The sequence below is a fragment of the Labrus mixtus genome, chromosome 14, assembly GCF_963584025.1.
Source record: "Labrus mixtus chromosome 14, fLabMix1.1, whole genome shotgun sequence".
NCBI lineage: Eukaryota > Metazoa > Chordata > Actinopteri > Labriformes > Labridae > Labrus > Labrus mixtus.
The window spans coordinates 3,118,634-3,144,501 of record NC_083625.1 but is presented as its reverse complement, the minus strand read 5'-3'; the positions used below and the strand labels follow the sequence as shown (position 1 = coordinate 3,144,501).

Below are 25,868 nucleotides of genomic sequence, written 5' to 3'. Positions count from 1 at the left end.
CTCCCTGATTTCAGACGCTATCCACTGTCCTGTCCCTCTAATAAAGGCATAAAAAGCCCAAAAATAAAACTTAAAGAAAAGATGATATATGATTTTTAAAACCCCAATTCAATGAACAGTTTCAAAGTTTTCAATCTTCAAAGTTTGTGAACTGTTTTCTAGTATAATTCAGTCTTGACCTCTGTGACCCTAAATCCTCTTTTCCCTCATTGGACGGTTTTGACACAGAACTGCAAATGTGTAAAATATGTTTCTCAGAGGATCTTATAAAACTGGTCATAAATATCAAACATGCACTCTGCAGGATTGTTCTGTTTGAGGATGTGATGGTCACTGCTTTTCTTTCTCTCTTGCATGTGTCTCGTGTTCATACTGTAGATATGTTGAGTTGATTATTTACTGTGTGGTCGAGTCGTGTAATGTGTTACGAGGTGACGAGGACGTGTGGGCGGGTGGGCCTGCGTTGCACTGACAGGAAGCTGCACATGTTTGGTGTGTGTGATTGTGGGCTGAGCGCTCGTGTTCGGACACTCGCTGAGGACTTAAAAATAGAACTTTTACAGTGAGAGATGTGGATGTTATCCCCTCTTAAGGCCTTACTGCATATTAACTGAGTGTGTTTGCATTTTAATTGTCTCTTTATTTCATGTCCTTAAGGGTAACATGTTCGACTCGTGGCCCTCGTAGATGCAGACATTCACTTATGTTGTCGAGGTCGTGTTAGAGAGTTGACTTTTTTTCTTTAATAATTTCTCATCTGACATTGATGGATTATTTGCTAAACGTACTTTTAATCCATAAGTGATTGGGATGAAATGATGTGAATGAGATGAACTTGAGCTCAGACGTAGAGAGAGCTCACACTGTGTAGGACACACTGCTCAGATTTTCAGTACAAACAGAAAGTCACGACGAATAAAAACACTCTGAAAATCAGACATTTGTTTGTCTCATTGATCTGATGATTCGTTTTTTCAAAGAGTTTGGTTTAGTCATTTTAAAAGGCGATGGCAGCAGGGACAAATGAGTTCCTCAGTCTCTTCATCCTGCATGTTGGAGGGCTGAATCTGCGGCCTGACGACTAAGGTTGACTGAGATCTGCCAGGATGGACTGAGCCTTCTTCAAACTCTTTCCTCTGTATAAAGAAGTACAGTCAGAGAGGGACGAACCTGCAATTTTGCCTCACATTTTAACAATATTCTGCAACTTTTTGTTGTGATTCTTAACGCTGAGTGACCAAAACTGATTCAATAAAACAAGAATAAAACATATCCATAAAAGTGTTGTCTAAGTTAAAGTTCTGAAGCTTTAGTTTTATAGACTGAAGTTAATAAAAGTGACTGAAGTTTTAAAGTTATCCTCTTACACTTTCCATTTCAATAATGGATGATTGAAAACTGACCCTGGATCAGCCATTAATAACCCAGTCCCCTCTTTGCTTACATCCCCTGAGACAGCGAGTGTCCTCCCTCTCTCCCTCCCTCACTACCTCACACACTCACTCGCTCCCTCCCTCTCTCTCACTCCCTCCCTCTCTCACTCCCTCCCTCACTCACTACCTCACACACTCACTCGCTCCCTCCCTCTCTCACTCCCTCCCTCACTCACTACCTCACACACTCACTCGCTCCCTCTCTCCCTCTCTCTCTCACTCCCTCACTCAATACCTCACACACTCACTCACTCACTCGCTCACTCACTCCCTCTCTCCCTCTCTCTCTCACTCCCTCACTCAATACCTCACACACTCATTCACTCACTCGCTCACTCACTCCCTCTCTCCCTCCCTCACTCACTACCTCACACACTAACTCACTCCCTCACTCCCTCCCTCACTCACTACCTCACACACTCACTCACTCATTCCCTCCCTCCCTCACTACCTCACACACTCTCTCACTCCCTCCCTCTCTCCCTCCCTCTCTCTCTCACTCCCTCCCTCTCTCTCTCACTCCCTCTCTCCCTCCCTCACTCACTACCTCACACACTCTCTCACTCCCTCCCTCTCTCTCTCACTCCCTCTCTCCCTCCCTCACTCACTACCTCACACACTCACTCGCTCACTCACTCTCTCCCTCCCTAACTTCCTCACTCACTCCCTCTCTCTCTCACTCACTCGCTCACTCACTCCCTCTCTCCCTCCCTCACTCACTCCCTCTCTCGCTCTCTCCCTCCCTAACTTCCTCACTCACTCCCTCCCTCACTCCCTCTCCCTCCCTCTTGTTGAGATGTTTCTGTCTTTACTAATGGCGTCTGTCCTAGTTTAAAAATGTGTCAGTCAAGTTATCATGTTGGATGACACATCGTCTTTACATCAAGACAAACCGGTCATGTTTCATTGTTTAATCTCAGCTGTTCTTTGGCTGCTGCAGCTTCAAACTATAAAACATGAACCTCACCCCAACAGCGTGATAGTGTTGACATAATGCCGTCTTTGTGAATGTTTATTTACAGTCTGTTCTGAAGTGGTCAAACGTGAGACAATTCAGAACTCAAGTTCTTCACTTCAGACAATTCGGAGGTTCCTCACTTTTTCTACTTTGACTTTCTTATATTTCAGAGGACATATGAACATATGAAAAGCATAGAGAATATGATGTTTTCTTTAAATTCAATTATTTTACAGTATTTAACAGTACAGCTAAAACAATTTCTGGTTAAACAAAAAGTTCTTTGGCAGAAAAAAATAAATTGGCAACAACTTTGAGAGCAACTTCTGCCCCTTTGAGGCAATATATAGCTAATGGCACCATTCAATTATTTACATATTTGTCTCTGACAACCAGTTTAATTGATAATTGTGTCACATAGCGTCCTAGTATAGAGGGGGCCCGCCTTCCCCACAGGGTTCACGCGCAGCTGACAAAGCAGCAGGAGCAACTTGGTGTTAAGAGTCTTGCCCAAGGACACATCGGACACGTAACAGTAGGAGCTGGGGATCGAACCCTTGACCTTCCGGTTGAGAGACGACCCACACCAAGTGAGCCACAGCTGAATACTATATTTTTTTTAACAAACTCATTAGTCATGACGTGATATTATATAATAATACAGAGGGTAATTTCTGCAATAATAATAACTTTAGTGGTATATCCCTTTAAACGCAATAGTTTAGTGCTTTGACACGTGCAGAAGCAAACATAACAACACAGCATAACAACCAAAACAACAACAAAACACCACGACAATAAAGCAACCCACGGAAGATACACCAAACCGACAACAACAAAACCCAAACAGAAAAAGAACCCAAACAAAAACCTGACCAATATCTGAACCAGAAGAGGGCAGAGGAGTGCTTCTACTTTAAACTATTTCTTGTTATTATATAAATGTAGCATGTCCAAAACGTTACTAGTAAATTTGTATTTATTAATGTAATTTATATTTTTTACTTAAAGATGTAATAACTTCCAAAACTGTTCACAAACACACTGCGAGTCACAGCTGCAGAGCGCCAAAGCGCCTGCAGGGGGCAGCAGACGCGCTGATAATTATTTACCGCCACTGCAACTTTCCACGAAGAAGAAAGAGCTCGTACGACAGAGGGTGGAGGAAAAAAAAAAGCAGAGGGACTTCTCCTGTTTACAACAACATAATGGAGCCAAAATGGTCAAACAACATCTGCAAGCGTGCTTTACTGACTGGATTTACGTTATTTATTGTACTAGGTGAGTGTGTGAGCCCGAAGAGGGTGAAATTTCCAATTGAAAATGTGTGATTTTGAGCTCATTATTTAAGGTGGGATATCAGGTTAGCCTGTTAGCAGTGTTGTATCGCATCTCATGTACGGGAGACACCTAACTACACCCCTAACCTCTGTTCACAATCCTGCTAATTAAGGTGTCTTTGTTCTCCCTTAAAGGACTAAAGACGACATTAAACACCGCCGAACACATTTATATGAAGGATTTAAACTTCTGCCTCAGTTTCCACACCTCGACTAAACTTAAATTATATTTTAAGAAGGGATTCTAAAACTGACCGAAATGTAAATGAGAATCGGTACAGAGCGATGGCTACCGCCCTTGTTAGCATCGTCCTGTTGACGGCTGCTGAGTGGCTCCAGCACGTTAAACACAGATGCTTACACGTCTGATTTGAGATAAAAAGACCTTCTGGGTGTGTTTAATGTATGCCGATTTGAAGAGTGTAACACAGTAATGTAGAAAATGTTAGAAAGTTTTCCCTATTAATTAGATACTTTCAGCCACCTTAAAATGCTTTTATTTTAAATAACGGTGTCGTGAGGTGAGAGTCCCCCTACGTGTCCTACAGGGTGAACTAACTTAATAAGCTAGTGAGGAATACTTACACTGATTTACAGGTTAATATATCGTTATTATTAGTTTAAGCAAATTAACACAGATGCTTTAAAGTAGTGGCAACCCTTCAGATATTTATACAGCACGACTTTACCTTGACTAGCTTAGCATCTGATTTCCTTGTTGGATAACCTCTCTCTGGCCCACATTGTTAATTTCCCCCCTTCATGTCGTAATGATATTGTGTAATATTTTGTCTTAGTTTCAACGAAATGTTTCCTTTAGTATGGGCTTAATGATGGCTTCAGTTTTTTAGTGTTATTGTTGCTGCTACTCTGCTGATGTCTGGATGTTCAAACAGAACTCAAACACTTATAAAATAACTTCTTTTGCTCAACATAAACTTCTAATTAAAGACTCAGATTCTGCAGTAGCAGCTCTGGGATGAGTCCTGCATGACATGGGGATAAACTGATGCAGCAGATGAAGAAGTTTAGCACTGGATCTTTAATTTTCTATTTAAACTTAGCAGACAAAAACATCACACACTATTCAAAAATATGCTTTCTTAGTACGGCTAAATACATTCCCCTTTGAATTAATGGAAAACATCCTCTTTAAGTTTGCTGTTTTAAATCTCAGACTAATAACTTCTGACTGGAGGAAATGTATGACTGACGCTTCCTTCCGCTTCATATTGTGAAATTATCCTTTGCTGACTGCTGCTGCTGTCTAGGCCTCTTTTTGTTTTAATGCAGAGTATTCCCTTGACTCAGAATCTCTGTTGCTGTTGCGTTGCCCGAGGCTGAATTTCGTCTAATTGCTGTGTAAAGTGTAGCAGACGGGATGGGGTGCGGCGGGGGGCTTTTTTTTTTTGTGCTCCTGTTTTATTTGCATCAAAAGCTTTTAGATCCTCCTCCTATTGTGGGAGCAGATGTGAAAGTCACATGTCCGTGTTTGCCAAAGTTGTGGCTGGACTTTTTTCCAAAGGTGTTTACAAATCTTTAAAAAAAAACGTTCTAGGCAACGTCGCCCATTCAGAGCTGCACCTGTACAAGTTATTAATCAGTAATTTACAGTTTTAAACTTAAACCTATAAGAGAAGAGAGTTTCTGTGTATTTGGCACAGTGTCTGTTCTACCCACTTCTAAACCATTAACACCTGAACGATCAAAAGCAACCATTCTGCACAAAACTAAACACTAGGCCACCGGTGCCCCCAGTCCCAAATTTTAATAAAGCAGTTTCTTAATCAATCAGCTCCTTTAGTTTATCCGTGATCTGACCTTCATTTGTTCACCCTGCAGTACTGAACACAGTGATATGTTTGCTTTTAGCACAGAGGTAGAACGAGTAAACAGAACGTATTACAATGACATCCAGTGCTCATAACAAAACGTGTTAACATTGGGGAAGTGATTTCAATCTGGCAGTCCACATTGACGTGCAATAACAGGCCAACAAGGAAAGAAAAGGAAGTGTTATTGTGTTGAATTTTTCATATAATGAGGGAAATCAAAGAGCTTTACAGAGAAATTAAACAAACAAGAAACACAATTAAAAAGAGATGGAGTAAAAGGAGTCAACGAACAACCTTTAACTTTAGCTGTTTTCACATACGCTCCTCACAGCGGGAGACTATCCCTGTCAGACGGGAGGGGGGGCGGGGGGTCTCCCGAGGTAAAACGTGAGGGGGAAAAAAAGATGCGCAAGTAGTGGACGAAGCAACAGAGTCCGCTATACGATGCAATAATGAGAATATTTGCCTTCATATCAGTGCGATGTGTAGTTCAACGGAAACACAACATCAACAAAAAAGCGGAGAACAACATACTGGAGAATAGAAAACGCAATGCAGCCGTTTATTTACGTGCACGGAGATGGTAACGGTCGCGTACAGACACTCTATGCACCGTGCAGCAGTCACAGGATATAAACAAACTCAGACTTTCTGCGGAAAGAATACTAGTAGGTCTGGCAGGAGAAACTCCGGGAGTGAAAAATCCAGCTGTTGGCGTTCACACATACAGCTCGTCCTGGAAATATCAGGAGACTTTCAGGAGTTTTCTGCAAGTGTGAAAGTTCTATACAGCTCTGACTTCCACAAACACTTGGGGGAACTGAAAAATCACTTTGAGAGTGCATCTTAATAATTCATGTATTTATCTTTTACCGACAGATTCAACCCTTGTTTACACTTTTCTATTGGTTTCTGCCTCACACCAAAACACCACCAGAGAGCTGCTGATTGATCTCTTTATAGAGAACTGTATCTGCTGATTGACCATTATGATCATCAGCTGAGTGATAATGTTGTTCTTCATGCAAATAAAACCCAGTCTCAGGCGTCCTGTCTGCTTCAAAATGTTCTCATCATAGTCAGCTTTATTTTCTCACTATTTCTGCACAGACAGGAAATCTGAGTCCAGCGTTCGTTGTTGTCGATGTCTCAGCTCCAAGAACAATTTACAAAAGATAGAAATAGACACACGCTAAAAGCACCAACAACAAAGCTAAACAAAATGTTTAAAATAAGCAGAACTACGGCATGTATAGGGTCTAATATAAACATTCAGTTTATGAAAAACGACGTCTGCATAAAGGTTAAGTGTTTCTGTTAACATTAAACTAACGCAAAGGATGAGAGAAATAAATATTGGCTGTAGCAGATTATTCGATGTACACGAGTGTGGATGTGTAGAGTATAAGGATGTTGACATGTCGGTGTACAGATATTTTGAGGCCAGGGTCAACGTGTGCTTCAAACTCACGTCATCTGACAGAGCATTGCGTTGGCCGATCTCATAAAATGCACGAGCACACACCTGTGGATTACTTTGTAACAGATTCTGTCTTCTGCTGTTTCTTTCTTTATTTTAATTATTTACTCTTTTACTGTTTAGTTTAGCCAGTCCACTCTTCTGGGTGAGAGGGTAAAGCTGTGACGAATATCAAAGTTAGACAACATGTTTAGGCTTCGGTCTCCAGCTTTCTAAAGTTTGAGGATTTTATAACTAATTGTGTTTGTTTTATTCGATTGTTTTCAACAAAATATCATAGTCGAACAATATCAATACATGTTTTGATATCACAGCCTCAAAAATAGAAGTCCTGGGCACCAAATATCAGGTTATTTCTTACAAAAAAAATTACAGGCAAGAACCTTTATACTGTCTAAATTGCACAAATGCATTGACAACGTTTGAGTATCAAAACCTTGTTCAGTTTAGACCGGGTCATCTCATCTCTTTAGACCTTTTTGTAAGAGACATGCACAGAGCAGCAAACAAATAGATACACTTCTTTATTTGCAGATATGTAAATGGACCATTCCTGTTTTCTCTCTCTCTTTAGTCCTTTCAGACGGCTGTTTCAAGGCGCCATATTTATGCGCCTGTGAAGTTTTGCTTTAAATCTGAATGTTTGGGATGCGTAATAGGGGGATGAAGTGATAGAGATAGAGAGAGAGAGAAAAGCCTCAGGTTGGAGGACCACAGCCTCCGTGCATGGGGCGCACACACTAACCACTAGGCCACTGAACCGCCCATGTAATGTGAATTGACAAATTGTATGCTATTGTGGAATTGGTGGCGCTTTTGCAGAAACAGTCTGAAAGGATCTCTCTCTCTCCACTGATCTGGGTAAAAAGTCTGATGGACAATCTGTTTTTTAAGCTTCAGTACTTTCAAGAAACTGTTGCTCATCAAAATACCAAAGATTGTATTGTTTATAATGATCGAAGCATCAAACACTTTGACTACCTAATTATTGAATCCTTTGACTTTTGGTCAGTTTGTTGTCGTTGTGTAAAAAAGTAAAAAACTGAAGTAGAATTCTTCTGTTGTTCATCTTTGATGGTTGTGACCAAAGACAAAACAAGATTTGAAGCATCCTGTCTGAAAGGCCTTCAAATGTGAGTCTGTTTCTCATAGTGGACTTCCTGTATAATATTTCATTGTCTCACTGGTACCTGAACAAACAAAACCACTCCAACACAGACCCCCTATGTGTTTACTGTGTCAGTCTGAAGCCCCTCTAATATAGTGAGGCTCTACCTACAGTTATGTTGTATTACTTCACAACCCCCCCCCCCCCCCCCGGACCTCCCCTGCTGAGTTTCCCATCCAGCATTCAAGTGCAACTTAAAGGATCTGCAACTAATGATTATTTCCACCGTTGGTTATCTTCAAATTATTTTCTGGAAAGTTAAAAATGGTCCATGTGTGTTTCTCAAAGCACATATATGAACCTTTGGCCATTTATGCTTTTTATTAGATAGAAGAGCGGACGAGAGACAGGAAATGTTGGGAGGAGAAAGCGGGCGGGGGGCGACGTGCAGCAAAGGGCCGAGGCTGGACTAGAACCCACGGCCGCTGTGCCACACGTGGGGCGCACTACACAGCCTGTTGGCCATCTGGCGCCCCGTAATATATAATAGGGAATTTGGATTCTCTTAAAAATATCACAAGCAGGTAAATCTTTAAAGTATTATAGATGGTTAACAGATGAACAAGCCTGGACGACTTATACATTGATGGTTGCAGCTCTACAAATATTCAGTTCTACAAAATAAACGATCATGAGACAGAGACCATTGAGCCCAAACGTTGTGACCGCCCTCCTTCAGCTGTACACAGACTTAACGATATTCCCTCTTCTCTTTTATTGACAGTCACAAAGTCAACACAAGCGATCGACATCTACGCCGACTCGGAGGTGATCCTGCAGAACGGCACGGCGGGAACACTTCGATGCACCTTCAAGTCGAGTGAAGTCGTCAGCCACACCACCGTCGTGACCTGGAGCTTCCAGTCCAGTCAGCTTGACAATAAGTTCTCCAAAGCTGCGCACACGGTGAGTCCTCTCGGGGTCGTATATATCCGCTCTGGGAGAGATCCCCCCCCCAGCTCCAGGATGATTTCCTGTGATTGTTTTTTTATCTGTTCTGTCACATGAAGAAAGGTTTCAGCTGCTCCTCTTTGTGATGGTTTTAATGTAGAGAGGTAGTATCACAGTACCAGACATTTATTTATACTGTACCTAAGATTTATCATATTAATAATAATGACATAAAGCTTCTCTGAGGAGTTTTTAGCTGGTAATGAAACATACTGAAAATATACTGATGCCTCAATATGACTTAAAAATATCACTGAGACTATCATGGTGTTTTCACACTCGCATAAAACCCAACGTTTGTCACTAGTGCCGTAGTGAATTTGGTTTGTGAAGTCAAGGTGAGATGATGCGAGTTGGAAAATTCACCGATTGGTGCAAGACTATAGACCACTTTGTCCACAGGGGTCGACAAAATCAACACATTCCACAGGAGCTTTAAAGAATGTTGAACATTTAAAGGTCACATATTATTAAAAATAGACTTTATCAAGGAGGTAGCCCCTCCCCCAGGTGGGTGACACTCCCACAGCTAGGTGTTTGTTCTGCCCTCTGAGTCTGCCTTCTCACTGTAAACAATAGGACATGGAGTGAGAAAGCACCGAGTACACCCAAGCCCTTCCAGAGAGGGGGCGTGGTCAGACACAGCTCATTTACATATTTAAAGGTACAGACACAGAAACAGCCTGTTCTGAGCAGGGCTGAAATAGAGGGGTTTATAGACATGATCAAATACAGGATCAGAGTGGATTTAGAACAAGAAACTTCACACACATGTTACGAGGAGCTCTGAGACTTATTTAAACTGGTTGAAGAGGAGGAGGATATTTGACCTTTCAAAACAAGAGTTTCCAAAGTGAATCATGAAACTTAGAAGTGAACATAAAGAAAGAAAACAACATGGCCAGCCACAGCAAGTCAAAACAAAGATGCACTCAATATGACATCAGACGAATGGACGAAAGATAATAAACACATCAGGATAAAATAAATACAAAGATGAAAACTAAACAGATTTATGTATTTTATTTTGTTTATAAACCAAATACACTTTTAGTTAGTAAAAGCTTCTTTGTAAAGCCTTGTTTTATTTTCATTAGTTAACAAACACATTTTTAATAACATCCTACTTTAAATCTTCTCGTTTGTTTACTAAAACAACATCAGCACCTGTTTTCAGAATAGTTTCCAGACGTCCTCCTGCTTCACTCTCTTGTCACTTTAAGCTCTGGTTGTATTTGGTTGTCTGTGTATCTTGTGTCTCTATCATGCTCGAGCGTCACAGTTTAATCTCTCGGTTTGTTTTCGTATCGCTGTGTTTCGTCTTCTTGTTGCCCAAATACAACACGCGCTTAAAAATAGAGCTGAAGACGTGTTTATACAGCAAGTCGAAGGATTTGTCCGTGGAAATGATTCACAAAGCAGAAGAATACCACAGAAGTCATTTTCAAACAGTAGAGATTTACTGTAAAGTGCTAAAACTGTCTCAGTCAGCGCCAAGGAAATTAATGAATTACACACATCACTGTGTTTCTTTTAGTTAAATACTAATCTAAGACACTAAATCTGACAGCAGGACATGTTCAATATTTAAGATGTCAGAAGGAGAAGGTGCTTTGGAAGATTTATCCCAAAGTCAAGTTCTTGCGTTTGTATTTTAATCAGAGAAAAATGTAAATAGAGCAGAGTACGAGTGTTGAATAGAGGAAGTTTGTGGTGCAGGATTACAGATCATGTCCCATCCACAGCACCAGCTCCTCTTTGTGTATGGATCATTGCAGGCTGGGCGGGGGCCTACCTGTCTGCTCTGATATCCTGTAAACATAACGACATGGCCGTAGGGTTTTTAAATTGCAGAGTATTCATGCCAGAGCAGAAACATGCAACCAACATTTTAAGTCTGTCCACATTAAAGCCTCGTTTCAACTTGTATAATCGGCTGAATAAAGTGGTTATGTTAAAGGAGAAATCAGTAAGTATATCGGTATATCTACTGACTGAAGTAGGCGCTTTTAAGGCTACCCCCCCCCCCCCCCCCCACACACACACACACACAGCAGTTTTGGATGCCCCTCGGTTTGCCAGATATGAGAGCAGTTATCAGGTCAACAGGTGTTGCAGCGACGGAAGCGGGTCAAGAGAAGTGGTTCAGATAGAAGTGATTGTACCCGACCTAAAAAGCCTCTGCATGTTTCTAATAAGCTCCACGAGCAGAAACGTGCTCAAACTAGGATCAATATTGGAGATGCTTTTGAAAAATGGAGAGAGGTTAGAACACAGAAAGGTTTACAGACCCATGCAGAGCTGACATCATAGGGTCAGAATCTGTTGCTTCATCTGCCATCTTGGATTTCTGAAGCGTAATTTTTATGTCACGTCACTATTCCTGAGACCCCTCCCCTCCGACAGTCAAAACTTCACACTGTGAGGGACTTGTGTGTGAAAGAGGAACTCAGGCAGATTTTAGGGGCAAGCTGTGCAGAAGTGTTCTAGGAAATAACATAAGTGCATGTGTAAAAACTGCTCAAGATATCCTGAATAATCAGTTTCACTCTTTGTATCATTCCTGTCACTGTAACGTGAACATGAGATAAGAAAGGTTATCCTCGAACTGCAGGAAGCAACCTATCATAACACAACTTGTCCTTCCTTTAAAAGCTCCGTTTACAAAGCTGACACTGCTAAATGTGACACAGCCATGATTCCACACATAAAAAAAAAAAAAACTCTGGCGCTTGTCCCCCGTGTGTGAGCCAGAGCCAGAGCCAGATTAGTGCTGAGGAGACTTCAAGCAAACGTTGTTATTTTTAACCATGGTGCCCTCAGCGATGGCAGGCGTGTGAAAGAAGTGTTTAAAAAAGACAGAAGAAATCCTGATCCTTAGAGAGAATGTGTCACGCTCGTTTTATGGTCGTATCCTCGCTGAATTGTCTTGATTACACACTGTTTTGTTGTCTCATAATGACTGATGTTCTGGTTATTGTCAATGTGAACAGGACTTGTGGGAATGAGGCGTCAAACGTTTGAGAAAAAGATGAGTTCCAACTGGCCTTGATGATTCAGTGTTGCTCATAAAGGGATGAACGCTCTGCTATCAGTTTGGCGTTTGAAGCTATTTAGACAAACAGGTGTAACAAACAAAATGCTTCAGTTTCAGGGATCTGGTATTCTTTGTGCACGCTCTAAACAACACTTTTTGTTATTGTAATGTCCTGTGGTTTTTAGTTTTTTAATTTTTTTATTGTGTTTATGTTGTCAACTTTTGTTCTTTTGAAATGTGCTCTCTTAAAAGATTTGAATGCATTGGTTACAAAGTAATGAACAATATGTTGTTAATTTACTCGTGAGCTGAGTCAGATTTTACATTCAAAATTACATTTTTAAGATTTATTTTGGGGCTTTCTAAGGCCAGACCGATATGGGATTTTTTGGGCAGATATCTATATTGTGCTTTCAGTAAAGCTGGTGACAATTCAAAATGTCTGCTATTAAAAATACAGATGATCTTTTACTAGAACCTGTTTTTAACTAAAATGAGAATCAGCAATGCAGCAGCCACCGCATGACAGTCCATAAACTTTAACAACCCAAGGCCACTACCTGGAAATGAAAGCTGCTAAAAAACACTGTATAAAGCAGGTTTATGTAAAAAAAAAACAGGTCGCCCACAGAGACCAAGTACATCAGGAGGGGCTAAAAGCTGCTGCTCATCTTGATGTGTTTATCTTGTTTCTAGGTCAGGATTCCTCCAGTGTTCATCCTTAACTAGGTTTGTACCCGCAGCAGAGTTATCTACAGAGTCCTGCCGCATCTCTCAAAAATAAACAGACCGTGTGATTAAAATCAGTGAAAGCCCTGACTGAAGTCGTTTCATGTTGATAATCTGTCTCTCTCTCTGAGGCTGTTTTCAGGGGCTGCGAGTTAACTTTTGCACAGCTGGTTTCTGAAATCTGGAAAGTAGTGTGCAGAATTGTTTTTGTTTTACAGTAGTAGTTGCTTGTGGATAATCATAAATGTGACTTACAGGTAAAACTGGAGTCTCATGTTAGCTGATAAGGAAGTTTGAATGAGCACTGTTTGGTGAAAATAAATCAAATTTGATCAAGATACACATTTGATTGGTTTCATAACCATAGATTGTGTTTCAATTGATTGTAAATAAAACAGTTAAGATTGTTCAACTTCCCACGTTAAGAGTGAAAGTTTATCAACCAATCCTCAAGAAGTGCACGCTATTGCGATCGCAAGAAATGTGAGTACTGTGCTAACATGAAGAACCGGGCATTCAGCCCAAGAAACAACATCCGGTGTTGAAAATATGAAGCCAATGTGGAAGTTCAGAAACATGCAGTTTTTATTTTTACACCATAAATAAAGAGTGTTTACAGCCAGGTTCAAAAAGGGTTTTGGTCTCTGCCTGATTTCATTATTCATACACACTGCTGTACAGGAGGTGAACTTTTTATCAGTCAACACTTTGTATTCAGGATTAGAGCTTTGCAGACATTTGCATAACTACAGAGTGATGATTGACAGGTGGATATGTCGCTGTTTGCCAGAAAACTTTAGCCTCACCTCCGCTCCACCTCTTTGCCAGTCTGTAGCTTGATCAAATGAAGGTATTGGTGGGATTTCCATTATGGTGGCTTCCAATGACGGCTCATGACTTCTCTGCCGAACCAATACCCCATTGGTTCTGCAGAGAAGTCATAAGCCGTCGACACTGAAACCTTTTGCCATATTTGATACAGTCTAAGGTTCTGTCTTTGTCTAACTCAATCTGTTTGTGACACCCATATTATCTGGCTGAAATCCTGCTAGAAGAGAAAAGATAAGAAGCCATGGACACACACACACACACACATTGGTTTGTCCTTCTTTTCTGAAACCTTGCTGATTGATTCAGCCGATTCAAATATTCATTGGCCAAATGGCGGCTGACTAAAGTGATTGAACTCTGCTTTGGTTTCTGTTTTATAATTTTAACTTGATTTTCCTCCTCTTTTTTTGTAGATTTTCTACTTGTCAAATGGTAAAGAATACCCAGGTCTAGCAGAGTTCAAAGACAGGGTGCAGTTTATCGGAGACATAAATAAGAGGGACGTCTCGATACAGCTGAGCCCGGCTCAGTTCAGCGACAACGGCACCTTCTTCTGCGACGTGAAGAACCCACCTGACGTGATGGGAACACCTGCTCGAATGGAGCTCAGGGTCGTCCTGAAAGGTGATTAAAATGCCCATTCAAATGTTTTTTATTGTTAAGGTGTTCCTGTGAAAAGTCAGTCAGAGCCTCAGGCAGAGATTCTCGGATTACACAAGAGCCTCTTGAATATGTAACTCCGACCTTGGCCAGACACTTGTGAGTTGTGTTCACCCACACACTGACTCTCTACACACACACTCGCTGATTGAACGGTGTGGGAAAATGCTGCAGTCTTAGCTTGCAGTATGAATCTGCCTCGTCTCCAGGCAAGATGTTTAAACCCACTCATGGAGGTTTCTTACACTCAGGATTTAAAGTTTGGTTACCTATGATCACATACATTTGACCAGCTGCTCTGGACACAGCTAGTAGGAGGCACCGCCTACAACAAATTAAAACCTGGATTAAAGAATTGTTTACTTAAATACCTGCTGCAACAACCTCTATACCTAAAGTACACAGGATAACATATAAACCCTCTTTACATCTCAGTTTAGCTAGCTTTAAACCCAGATCATTAAGTACTTAAAATGAAACCAACTTTCTCCTACAGTGGAATATCAAATGATGAGCAAAGAAAGAAAGCACAAGTACAGAAGTATCTCAGGAAAAAGGTTGGTTATTTCATACCAACAGTCTTTTATTTTGGGCTGGGAGAGTTAATGCCATGCAGTGAACACTGCACACACATGGCATGATGACTCTTCATTCATCAGGACAGTAAAAGCAGTTGTTTATTTTGGTTACCGTGGTGTCGCTGGCGTGCTTGTTCCCACGAGTTGCCGTCGAACCGGTTGCAAAGATTTGTCTGATCAGGACTTCTATGTTTCCTCTTGTCCTCCTGTTCCTGCCCGTCGTAGAAAAAATTCTCACAGACCGCAAGATTCTGATGCACGTCATCGGAATCAGAAGAACTTATTTGATCCCACAGAGAAATTACAGCGTTACAGACGCTCATTTTTAAAAGAGGGTAGAGAAAGATAACAAAACATCTTCCCGCTGTGAACAGGCAGGTCAGGAGAATCTCCAGAGCAGTCCTCCTGAAGTTATCTAGATATTTTCAGGAGTGCATATGTGAAAACGGCTTTAGTGTCTGTAATACATGTGCTGTCAGTCACGCCTTTAAGGAAGCGCATGACGCTGTTCTTCTGTTAATAATGGATTTATTCATCCTCATTGTAAATGGATTTGAGGTCTTCTGACTAGTCAAAGAGCTTTTACAACCGCAGGTCACACCTACACGTGCACACACCGAAATTCCCCATGATCCCAGTTTAAACAAGGTTAAGTTTATCAAATATTCCCTCAGTGTCCTGGCTCTGTGAGGTCTGAATATCTGACCTGTAAAAGGTGATCCAGCAGCTGCTTTCTTGTTTTTGTTTTCAGTTCCTTGAAGCCCACATGTGCATGTGACGGCTTGTTATCTTTTGGCTCTGCAGAATTTGCCCCACCCTCACAGTGGGCCGTTTTTTCCATTCTATGTAGGCACTAGTGCAGTACCAGGATAGAAGAAGTTACCATGACAGGTTGTTTCAACTCTGGCTGAAGTATTTTAGATCTTGCTGAAGTATATTTCCTCAACACACAGTTTGTTTGTCAAAGCTTGATGGAGTGGGATCAGTGAGTCCGGACTGTGACATTAAACTTCATAGCCATGTTCTTTTACAGTTACACAACAACATGTTGAGACAGGCTGAGAACAACCACTGAATGTGCTGGGGTCTGTCAGTAATTCTATTTATCTGTAAACCACATCAGTATGTACGTAAAACATCATTAACAAAGGCTGAAATAAATGTTCATAAAGATGGTTAAAAGCTAATTTAATGATGGTCACCAGATGGTTATAAAAAGGTTTGAAAAATTCATACATGATATTTTAAAACTAAACTTTGTGTGTTGTTTCTGTTTTCTTTTTAAATCTTTGCAGAATCTCTTCCTGCCAGCAACACAGCCATTATAGTCGGAGCAGTTTGTGGTGCTTTATTTCTGCTCGTCCTCGTCGCTGTAGCTGCCTGTATCGTAATGAGGGTGCTTCACAGCCGTCATGAATATGAAGGGTGAGTTCACTGTCCTTCCTGTTTCAACATATATTAAATTTAAGACTTTCACAACACAAGACATGGTATCTAAAAGATCAAAAGGGTTCAAATTAAAATTTTTCACTTGTTGAACTTTGCTTCAACCCCTACATTTAGCTATTTTATAACTTTAGAAACATTAGGCCACGTGTCCACCTAGCGTTCTGAGCTACAGCATCTGTTTTCAATTGTTTTAAAAGAGAGAGCGTTCGCAGCAGAAATCGGCCACATGCAGAAAAAGCGCAGCTCCGCCTTTTTGTTGAGCCCCTCCGAGGCTTTCCTAAATGTATGACACTCCCTGTAGTTTGCCACCTACAGATCGTGTCTTGTACCCACATCCTCTTTGCTCCGTGTCTTATCGGGAAATATTATAATAAGATATATATATTTTTTAAATTGTGTAATAAGTAACGGAGCAGTGTTGATCATACAGCGGTTGTCAACAGACTGTTGTCATAGAGACAGGACGGACGTGCAACACTTATATTCTCAGTGCACAAACGCTTCATACAAGTGCTCCCGAGCGCACAGCCAGCGCTTTTCTGCTTGGAAAAAACCGCTAGGTGGACACGAGGCCTTAGATACAGCTGTCTATAACTAAATCCTCCTGTGGGCCACCTTACCTTACAAACAAAAGTCCTTCATATACAGAAGTTATGAATATTTCTCAGTACTTTATCTGTCTTTCTCGACCACTCCTGCGCTACAAGCATTCAAGCTTTTGTTTTCAGTCGACTCTTGACTTCCTCTTCATACTCACAGAAGCCACAGATCACAGATCATGTCTTCTTTAGTCGGAGTATTTTAATAATTGTTTGTTGTCTTGATGTGAAAACATACAAAACATTATCATAAAATGCAGACCCCTGCTTTAATTACTAGATCACATTAAATGGGAAACAAAATGTCTGTAAAATACAAAAAAAGAAGGAAGCAGAGGTCTGTATACAGGAGTCAAAGAGATAAAGCTAGGTAACACTCGATATGTCTGACACACATACACACACACACCAAACTATATTTGATCCTGATAAGATAAAGGTGTTTGCACGGTAAGTTTCAGAGGTGGATTTTATGCGTCATGTGATGATCTGGTTTCCTGAATCTTTGTGTTTTTATTTCCAGTAACATTTTTACTCGTTGGGAGATTGAATCATCCGACTGTAACACCTCGCTAACCCTTTCTCTGTGCATGGGAGCCGGGTTTACTCTCTCTGTGTTTATCTGTGTGGACATGACGGGCTGATTTTGTTACTAATTATTAATATATTTGTTCAAGAAATCATCCGAAAGTAGACGTAGTCTGACTTTGAATGTGGGAGGTAGTTTGTCGGCCTCGCATGCTGCGGCCACGCTGCCTTCTCTTTACCTCTGAACTCAGTGAGATAACCTCGTACTGACCTGTGGAGATGACAGATGTTGACAGATGTTGACAGATGTTGGGCTGTTGGATGGTTTGAGTGTCAGTGGTCTTTGGGGTTTCTGTTTGCACCGGTGCCAGTCACTCTTCTCCATCACTGTGTGTTAACTTGACTAATTTCACATCTCTTTCTATTAACGTCTCTGATTGGCTTGTCGTCAGCATGTTGTCCAGTCATTGTTCTTCATCTTTTGTCACTAACAGTCAAAACTAACCACTGTCTCCCTCATCAGCAGTTTTCTATGACACGTTTACGTGTAATGTTTATAATGTACGATCACCTTCATATTTAAAGTCTCATTATATATCACAGGTTTAATGCCTCTCTTACTCTTACCTGTAATAAAATGTCTTTACTAGAGGTGCACTGATGACCTGTTGATATGTTTTTATCTTTACAATACGCATTTACCAAAGTACAAATCAACAGTAAGGCAGTGACGAACAATAACTTTAAAACATTGAATTGATTCCTTTTCCTACCTATAAACATAAATCTTCATAAAATAGAGACACCAATAACGCCATCATTCACATGGTCAAGTCTTTTTCAGTTCGACCAACAACCAGAAAATATATTGTGATTAAGATCAGTCCATTTCTGGTGTAAAGTCTGCAGATATTTGTTATACGCGGACAGCCAGTTTGATTAAATACTTTTGTTTATCTAAATGTGGATTAAATTTGTCTCTGAACCACCGTTCAGTGTATAAGACACTCTCCATCAGAAAGTTAGCTTCGTCCTGTAAACCAGAATAAAATACTGAGGCATGTGCCGTCATAACCGTGAGAGCAGCGTTTACATCACACACTGTGCACGACATGACGCTATTTAAAATCCCCCCCCATTCACTGTGTATTACAAGCTCTGCTAGTAAACAAAGCCACACTGACGGGGCTGGCAGTGCCACTTTTTTTCTTCCATCATGAGGTCATAATGGTGCATTTAAAGAAAATAGTGATAAACAGTCCACTCGACACTGGAACATCTCAAATCAGTAGATGTTTTGGATCTGGAAAATTTGCTTTTCCAAATTAGTTTCCACTTCCACTACTCTAACTTTATTTTGCTTAACTACTTGGCTTCATCTGGTCTTTTGTGGATGATGCTTTTCAAAATAGTTGTAATACAAAGCATGAAACTGAACAGTTGATGGCTCTTGCTAATTTTCATGTATTATCCCGCATAGGTCCCTTTAAATGTACAGTGTAATTAAATGTACAGCATTCAGCCTCATAAAATAAAACAACCACAAACTACTTGTTGCAGCTCCAGATTTTGAGTCGTTTTCTGATAATAATTTCACTTCTGTGCTCATTTTAAGGTAATAAGTTTCATAAATACAAGTAAGATGTGAAAGTTATAAAACTGCTTTAAAATGATGCTAGTCCATCACATCAACAAAAACCAAGAGTTAGTGCTGTAAAACTGTGACTGCCTTAAAAGTAACTAGACACTTCTATTTACTGCAGATAGTCAGGGAGTTAAAGGTAAATAAGTAACGCGCTATTCTCATCACTGGCTACAAATAGGTGACATCTTTTGGGACCATATCATCGTTTTCCTTCCTAAATACCATCTGAACTTAGAGCCCGTTTATATTACTTCGTTATTTAGCAGAAACAGAACTCTGAAGCTGCACCAGCTCTGATCTGTTATCTCTTAAAATCCCTTCAGTGCACCTCTGGTCTCCTCCCAGTAGCTCTCCCTGCTTTAGTATCTCTGCAAACCACTGGGAGCTTTCATGCCCTTTGTTTGCATTTGTGTTTCATGTGTTCATCTCTCATTGTTTTATTTTTTTGTCTTGTCCATTATTCGTCGTCTGTCTCCATTTGACTGTGCACCAATGGTTGCTCCCCACCGTGGCAAAATGGTAACCCTAAAATAGATGCACGTCCTTGGAAAGCGTGAGCTCTCAGGCTCCGCAGCAACGAAAGAAGGTGGAGTCCAGCCTGGAGGGCTCCAGGTGTACCAGTCCCTCGGGTCCACTACAGGTAGGAGCTGGGGGACAGAAAGAATCCATCGGCTGCTACCTTTTCTCAGGGACAGTGTGACATTATATTTGTTTTTTTTAAACTGGTCTGGAAGAAAAGCACATCAACTCACGTCCACACAAGTCCAACAACAACACTGGGACAGTTTATTTACACTCCATGTGAACTTCTCAAAGCCAAAATAAATGATCACGATGATATTTCTTTTTGATTTAACCAGGAGAAAAACCGGTTCAGATAAAAAATCTCTTTATAAAGAGTGACCTGGCCGAGATCAGCAGCAGCGCATACACACGTAGGATCATGTGGAGAAATATTTATCAGGAATGAAACCCTGAATGCAATGAGTCATCAAAACGACATAAAGTAAACCAATCAAAACTCGCTATCGAATGAGAGTTCCAGGCTTCAACGTGCTTATTTGATTGGCTCTATTGCAGCAGAGTTAGATGTTAAAGTATCACGTTCATGAAAACTCGGAGGCTTTCCGGTGGACCAATAAAGTCATTACAGCATCAGTTTTTTTTTTTTGGATTGAAAATAAAATTCAGTTTGAATGAAGGGTAAAAAAAAAAAAATGTGATTTTAGTGAAACTATTAATCACAAAAGTGCAGATCATTTTCTAAAGATTTACTAATTTATTAATCTAGTCCTCATCACTAACTCTAAACAAACTGAGTTCTGACGTGGACATGTTCAGCTTTGCTAACGAGACATTAAGAAGAACAGATGAGAAAAACTTTTATTGCTTGACGACTTTGAAAGCGAGTTTGGCCTTGTCAATTGTGCCGTTCATTTGCCAACCGGAGTTAACCTTTTGATGAAAGCAATTTAATTTAAAATCAAGTAAATCTATCATTCAGGGATTCAAATGGAAAAAAAAACACTTTTTATGCTCTCGATGATTGTTCAACACTCAAAGATTATGATTTGAAATGAAAAATATGTTGAAAATTACTGCAGAAGACAAAGTTCTTTTTGCTTCTTTTGTTAATTTAATCTGGATACTCTTTTTTTTGTCTTGTTCTGACTCATTTTCTGCCTTTTCTGGTTTACATTTCAGGGCCCGGTGATATACGCCCAGTTGGATCACTCAGGCAGCAAAAACTCGTTCCATAAGATGGAGCCTGTGGTCTACGCTGACATCCGTAAAAACTGAAGAGGGACCGGGGACCAAAAAGAAAAATATACAAAACCACAGTAAAGTATCAGACCTCTCTATCAGCTGCTCTTGGGAAGGGGTGGGCATATCTCAACAGGGACAGAAAATCGGTGCAGTCTCCATCTTATTTTGAAATTCTTTTGTCCTCTGAAAGCATGATACTGTTATATGAAAAAAAGTGACGTCTCCATGTGCTTTATTGTGACGACAAAAAAAAAAGCAAAGAAACACTCCAGTGGACTGTACAGTACTCCATCACATCAGCCTTGAAATCTTTCTCTGACAAGCAAATAAAAAAAATACCTTCATAGAAATCATTCCACATGTTAAAATACTTCTTTAAACTTTTTTTATTTTGTGCCTGAAAAAACTTCACACGGCTGTTGCACCGGCTCTAAATGATTCAACTGTTTTCTGCTTCATGTTTAACTTTGTAGGACACTAAACTTTGTTTCAACACTACTTAAGACGTCTCTAAATAGCGATGGGAAACTAGACTGAGTATAAGAGGTGGACGTAGTCTCTGGGTCTGACAAGTTGAAATACAGCCATCACAGAGAAATAAAGCCAATAAAAGACGTGCCTTAAACCTGCGTTTTCTCAATCAGGCAGCAGGGGGCGACTCCACTAGTTGCAAAAATAAGTCATATTAGATGTCTACAAGTAAATGACTATTTGTCTTGTTTGATTTTTTACTCTAATAATTTTCCTGATAAGTCTATTTTTTTAATCGCTAATTTCAAGTCGTCTGTCATTTCGTCGGTTATTCTCCCGTTTAGAGAAAAATAAACGATCCAGTTAAGTGTTCTTTAGGGTTTGGCTACCTTTGATGTACAAGTCACTGCTCCTGTGGTCTTAAAGTCACTCAGAGTTGTTGACTTTTGTATTTGATGCTTGTTTTTTGTGCATCCCAATCGATGTCAAAGTTACAGAAGTATGGATAATTGGTGCTAACAAAGCTAGAGCTAGCATTAGCTTTATGAATGAGCGTCTGCTAACCTCTCCAGCTGCACTGTCTTATCCAGATTTAATCACGTATTGCTTCACAAACCAAAACGGACGACTTTAAAAATAATAGTCCTCTAACCAATGGTGATGTCACGATGGCTACGTTCACTTCTTCTACTCAGTCTATGGACTGAATGAGAGATTCAAAGAGATATTTTATCGCCAGCATGCAAACCAGCTAACATTGCGTTTCAGCTTTGTGGAAGCACGCACACAGCGCCGCGCTCCCCTGCTGGTTCAGCTTAAACCGTCTCGCCTCCGTTACTAACACCAAAGACACTACAGAGGGGGGGATTACTTTGTCCCCCCATTACGCGTAAACATCACGGCTTGAAACATCGGTCTGAAAAGTGCTTATGGCTGATCGACAGACGGGTCAATAACCTGAATGTCTGTGATTCTTTCATTTAAGTTTCTCTCTCAATCCTGAGTTTCAAACGTTTAACAAAGCAGCGTCTGTTCTGTGTTTAATTAACCTGAACAGAGTGAACGTTCAAGTTTAACTTATCCTAACTCTGTGTTGTAATAAATTTCACATCTTAAATGACATTTCTTTTAAGCTATGCTTGAATTTACACCTCGCCGGTGCAGCAGCCTCGGTTCATCTCGCTGTCGGGCGCTTCCACAGTGATCTTGTTTTGTCGGGGCGTGTAGTTACATTTTACATCGCCTTCAGTAACTTTGCATGCAGCTATGATGACATCTACAAACTAAAGTTGGTACTCCTCAACTAGACTGACATCGTATTTACTGTGAATGCTTCAGTTTTCTGTAGACTCCTGGCATGTTGTCGTGGTACCTTTTTATAAAGAAAAACCAACTCCCGTTTGATTTTCACCTCAGTGGAACGCCATCTTTAAACATTTTTTGCCCTGAATTGCCATTTTCATTTTAAAAAGAAGTGCATAAACACAATAAGAGCAATGCAGCCTCTGTGCATCTTTCTGTTCTGCAAAGTGCAAGACGTTTACCTGCCTGTTTGTGAGGTGTAAAAAAAAAAACCTCCTGCTTGTGGGTGTTACCCGGGCAGTTGTTTTAGTTTTGAGTTCTTCTGAAATATGCATGAGCAAACAAAATGTGCAACTGAGGTGAAATCATCTACGAAAACTGGGAGCTGACATTTGTTGTTGGATGGAACAAATGCTAAATACACTGTTTGCATGCAATTTACTAACATAACAATCATTATTACAAACATATCCATCCTTTCTTCCATCTATGTATCATGTAAAACTCTTTTTTTTTTCTTAAACTAATGGGCCAAATATATTTGAGTTCTTTTCAGAAGCTTTAAAATGCATTCCAAATCCGTCATTTCTGTTGTCTCCAAGCATTTAAAAGCCAAATGTATGTTCCGGTTCTGTTTGTCGATGGCTCGCTAACCTATGAGAATGATGTCTGTGTTGAAAAAAAAATGTCTTAAAAAAAGTTCAGCTTCAGCCCGTGATTCACAATGCAGTAAATCTCCACGTTGACCAGTATTTGTATATATTTCCTGCTCGTGTAAGATATAGTGCTGTTTACTGTAACTCATTCCAGTGTGGTGCGGATGTGGTTGTCTTTCCCCAGAAGGAGAGAAGTTTGCTGTAGAGGTCTAGAGAGAGAGAGTTGGTGTTTTTTCTTTTGATGTTTTTCTCTTTTTTCAGTCTGAATTATTTCTCGCCTCACACTCAAGCGTACAGTGTGCAGCGCCTGCAGGTGGTGTTGAGCCGGTCCACTCAGATGGCTTGAATTCAACTTTGTTTTGGTTAATTATGTACGCAAAATCAGATTTATTCTGAATATTCATTACTTAAGTGGTGGCCAAGCTACCATGACCATGATGTGACACTTGCATAAATCATTTATTTATCCACTTGGGGGCAGCAGACCAGAATCAGCTTCGTTGGCCATTTATTCTCAAATACACAAAATAAATTTGACTACGGTGACCAAGCTGTGGACATGACTTTGACATTTGACATTTAAAGTTTAAATGGTGAATAAGAGATAATCAAATATTTAAATGTGTTTGGAATCATGCTTATATTTACCTGATAAATTAAAAGATAGTTCACTCCCCAGTCCGACAAGTGCAATCGCACTGCAAGACATGGGTAAGAAAGCGGCTGCAAATTCTGACGACGATGCAAATAAAAAAACAAATGTAAACAAAACATGAAGCGAATGCATACACGATGCAAAATCAAACACATGCAGAGACAATGCTGCACATTCAGACATCTTAAAGGTTGTGCTCCTGGGTTGTTTTTGTCCTCAAAGTTGTGTTTGGCCATTTATCTGCTAAATGCTCCACAATGTTCCCGAGCTCGTCTAGGTTAAAACAACAATGTTCTCTTTAAGCTGAAAAAAAACATTTTCAAAGAGGCGAGAGTTAACCATCTGTTTTCACTGTCATTTGTTTTAAAAACAAATAGCCAGGACAGCCACTTCAAACACACCCAAGGTGAAGGATATTACATTATGTTCCAAGTTATTTTTTGTTTAAACTTCTGCTAGAGGGAACTAGTACCAGCTGTGTCACTTTAAACTTTGTAACATTTGTACAACACATCCATTAGGATCATTAAAGTCTGAATTTAGAATAAGACTTGACAGCCCAAGTACAAAGTTCACATTCGAACTGTGATGAGCCATTCAAATTCAAAACATCAGCGCATCAGACCGTCTGAAGTAGTTTGCAGTCTGATCCAGCAGAGGGCGAATATGTTTGAACATTACTGTGTCATATACTTAAAATCGTTCAAAGTGGTTTTATTTTGAAAAGTACGGCCCTAGTCTGTCCCCACAACGGCTCTGAAGCTTGTTACACACCAGAAAACACGAGTGGTTAAAACAAAACAGACATTTAAACAATATCGTCTTACACTACACCTCGTTTGAAAATAAATCGACATTAAAAACTGAATATTACGCCCAGCCCTCCTCCAATCATTCCTCATGTTTCTATAAACTCCTCTTATGTGATATTCAGGCCATCATGAGAGACCACTGTGGCTGTGACAACACAACGCAGGCGCTGTACTCGACGTGTTTCATCTTTTCTCTTCTCCTCTGTTGTTTGTTCTCTTAGTTTGCATGTACCCTCCACATATTCACCAAATCAAACCTGTATGATACTGCCAAAACCTTACTGCTGGTCGCTTTGCTCTGATCGTGACTTGTCGCAGTGTTTAGTGCTGTTGTAGAAATTGTGATGTAAACTATAAATTATGAAAGATTTACAGTTTGAGCGAGCTCACACGCAGCGTTCGATGTCTTAAAAGTGTCGAGTGAACGTTCACTCGGCTCACGGCGAGTCTTAAAGTGCGTGCTTAGTGTTTTTTCGATGGTAAATAGTCGTGTGTTTATGAGAATTGTTTGGTATGTTATGTTGTAAAATCTGCACTATGTCTTGCATATCAAAGACAACAAATTCCCTGTGATTTTTTGTTTTTATTTGGGTTCATCTCAGAATGACCTTGGCCTCTGTTTCATGTCTCTAAAACTGGAATGTTGTACATTTAGTGCCTTTTACATTTCATCAGCTAACTTGAACATCTGCTCCAAATAGAAAAGATAAGATTCATTTATTTTCCTTTTACTGTATGTATTTTTTTATACACATAATATCGCCTCTGTATCCACGGTTCAAATTTTATATAAAACTTATTCCTGGCCAACTACATGTGTGTGTTTGTTGTCATTATTCTCACCAAACTGAGAACTTTATGACTGTCAAGTGTTTCTCTGGGAAGTCTTTTTTTCTACTAATAAGTCTTTGTTCAGGGTAAAACAAAGACACTACTTGTTTGTATTCTATTTTTAAATATATTAGGTTGACATATTTAATTTGT

At 40.2% G+C, this 25,868-nt stretch overlaps 1 protein-coding gene across 1 annotated transcript; it reads left to right on the top strand.

Annotated features, from left to right (window-relative positions):
- Window positions 1–3,527: 3,527 nt before the first annotated feature.
- On the top strand, window positions 3,528–25,697 carry mpzl1l (myelin protein zero-like 1 like). The gene is made up of 6 exons (XM_061056370.1): window positions 3,528–3,672; window positions 8,939–9,120; window positions 14,176–14,386; window positions 16,296–16,425; window positions 19,756–19,861; window positions 20,926–25,697. The coding sequence occupies exons 1-6, from the start codon at window positions 3,600–3,602 to the stop codon at window positions 21,019–21,021; spliced, it is 798 nt and encodes a 265-aa protein (XP_060912353.1). The 5' UTR covers window positions 3,528–3,599; the 3' UTR covers window positions 21,022–25,697.
- Window positions 25,698–25,868: the final 171 nt, after the last annotated feature.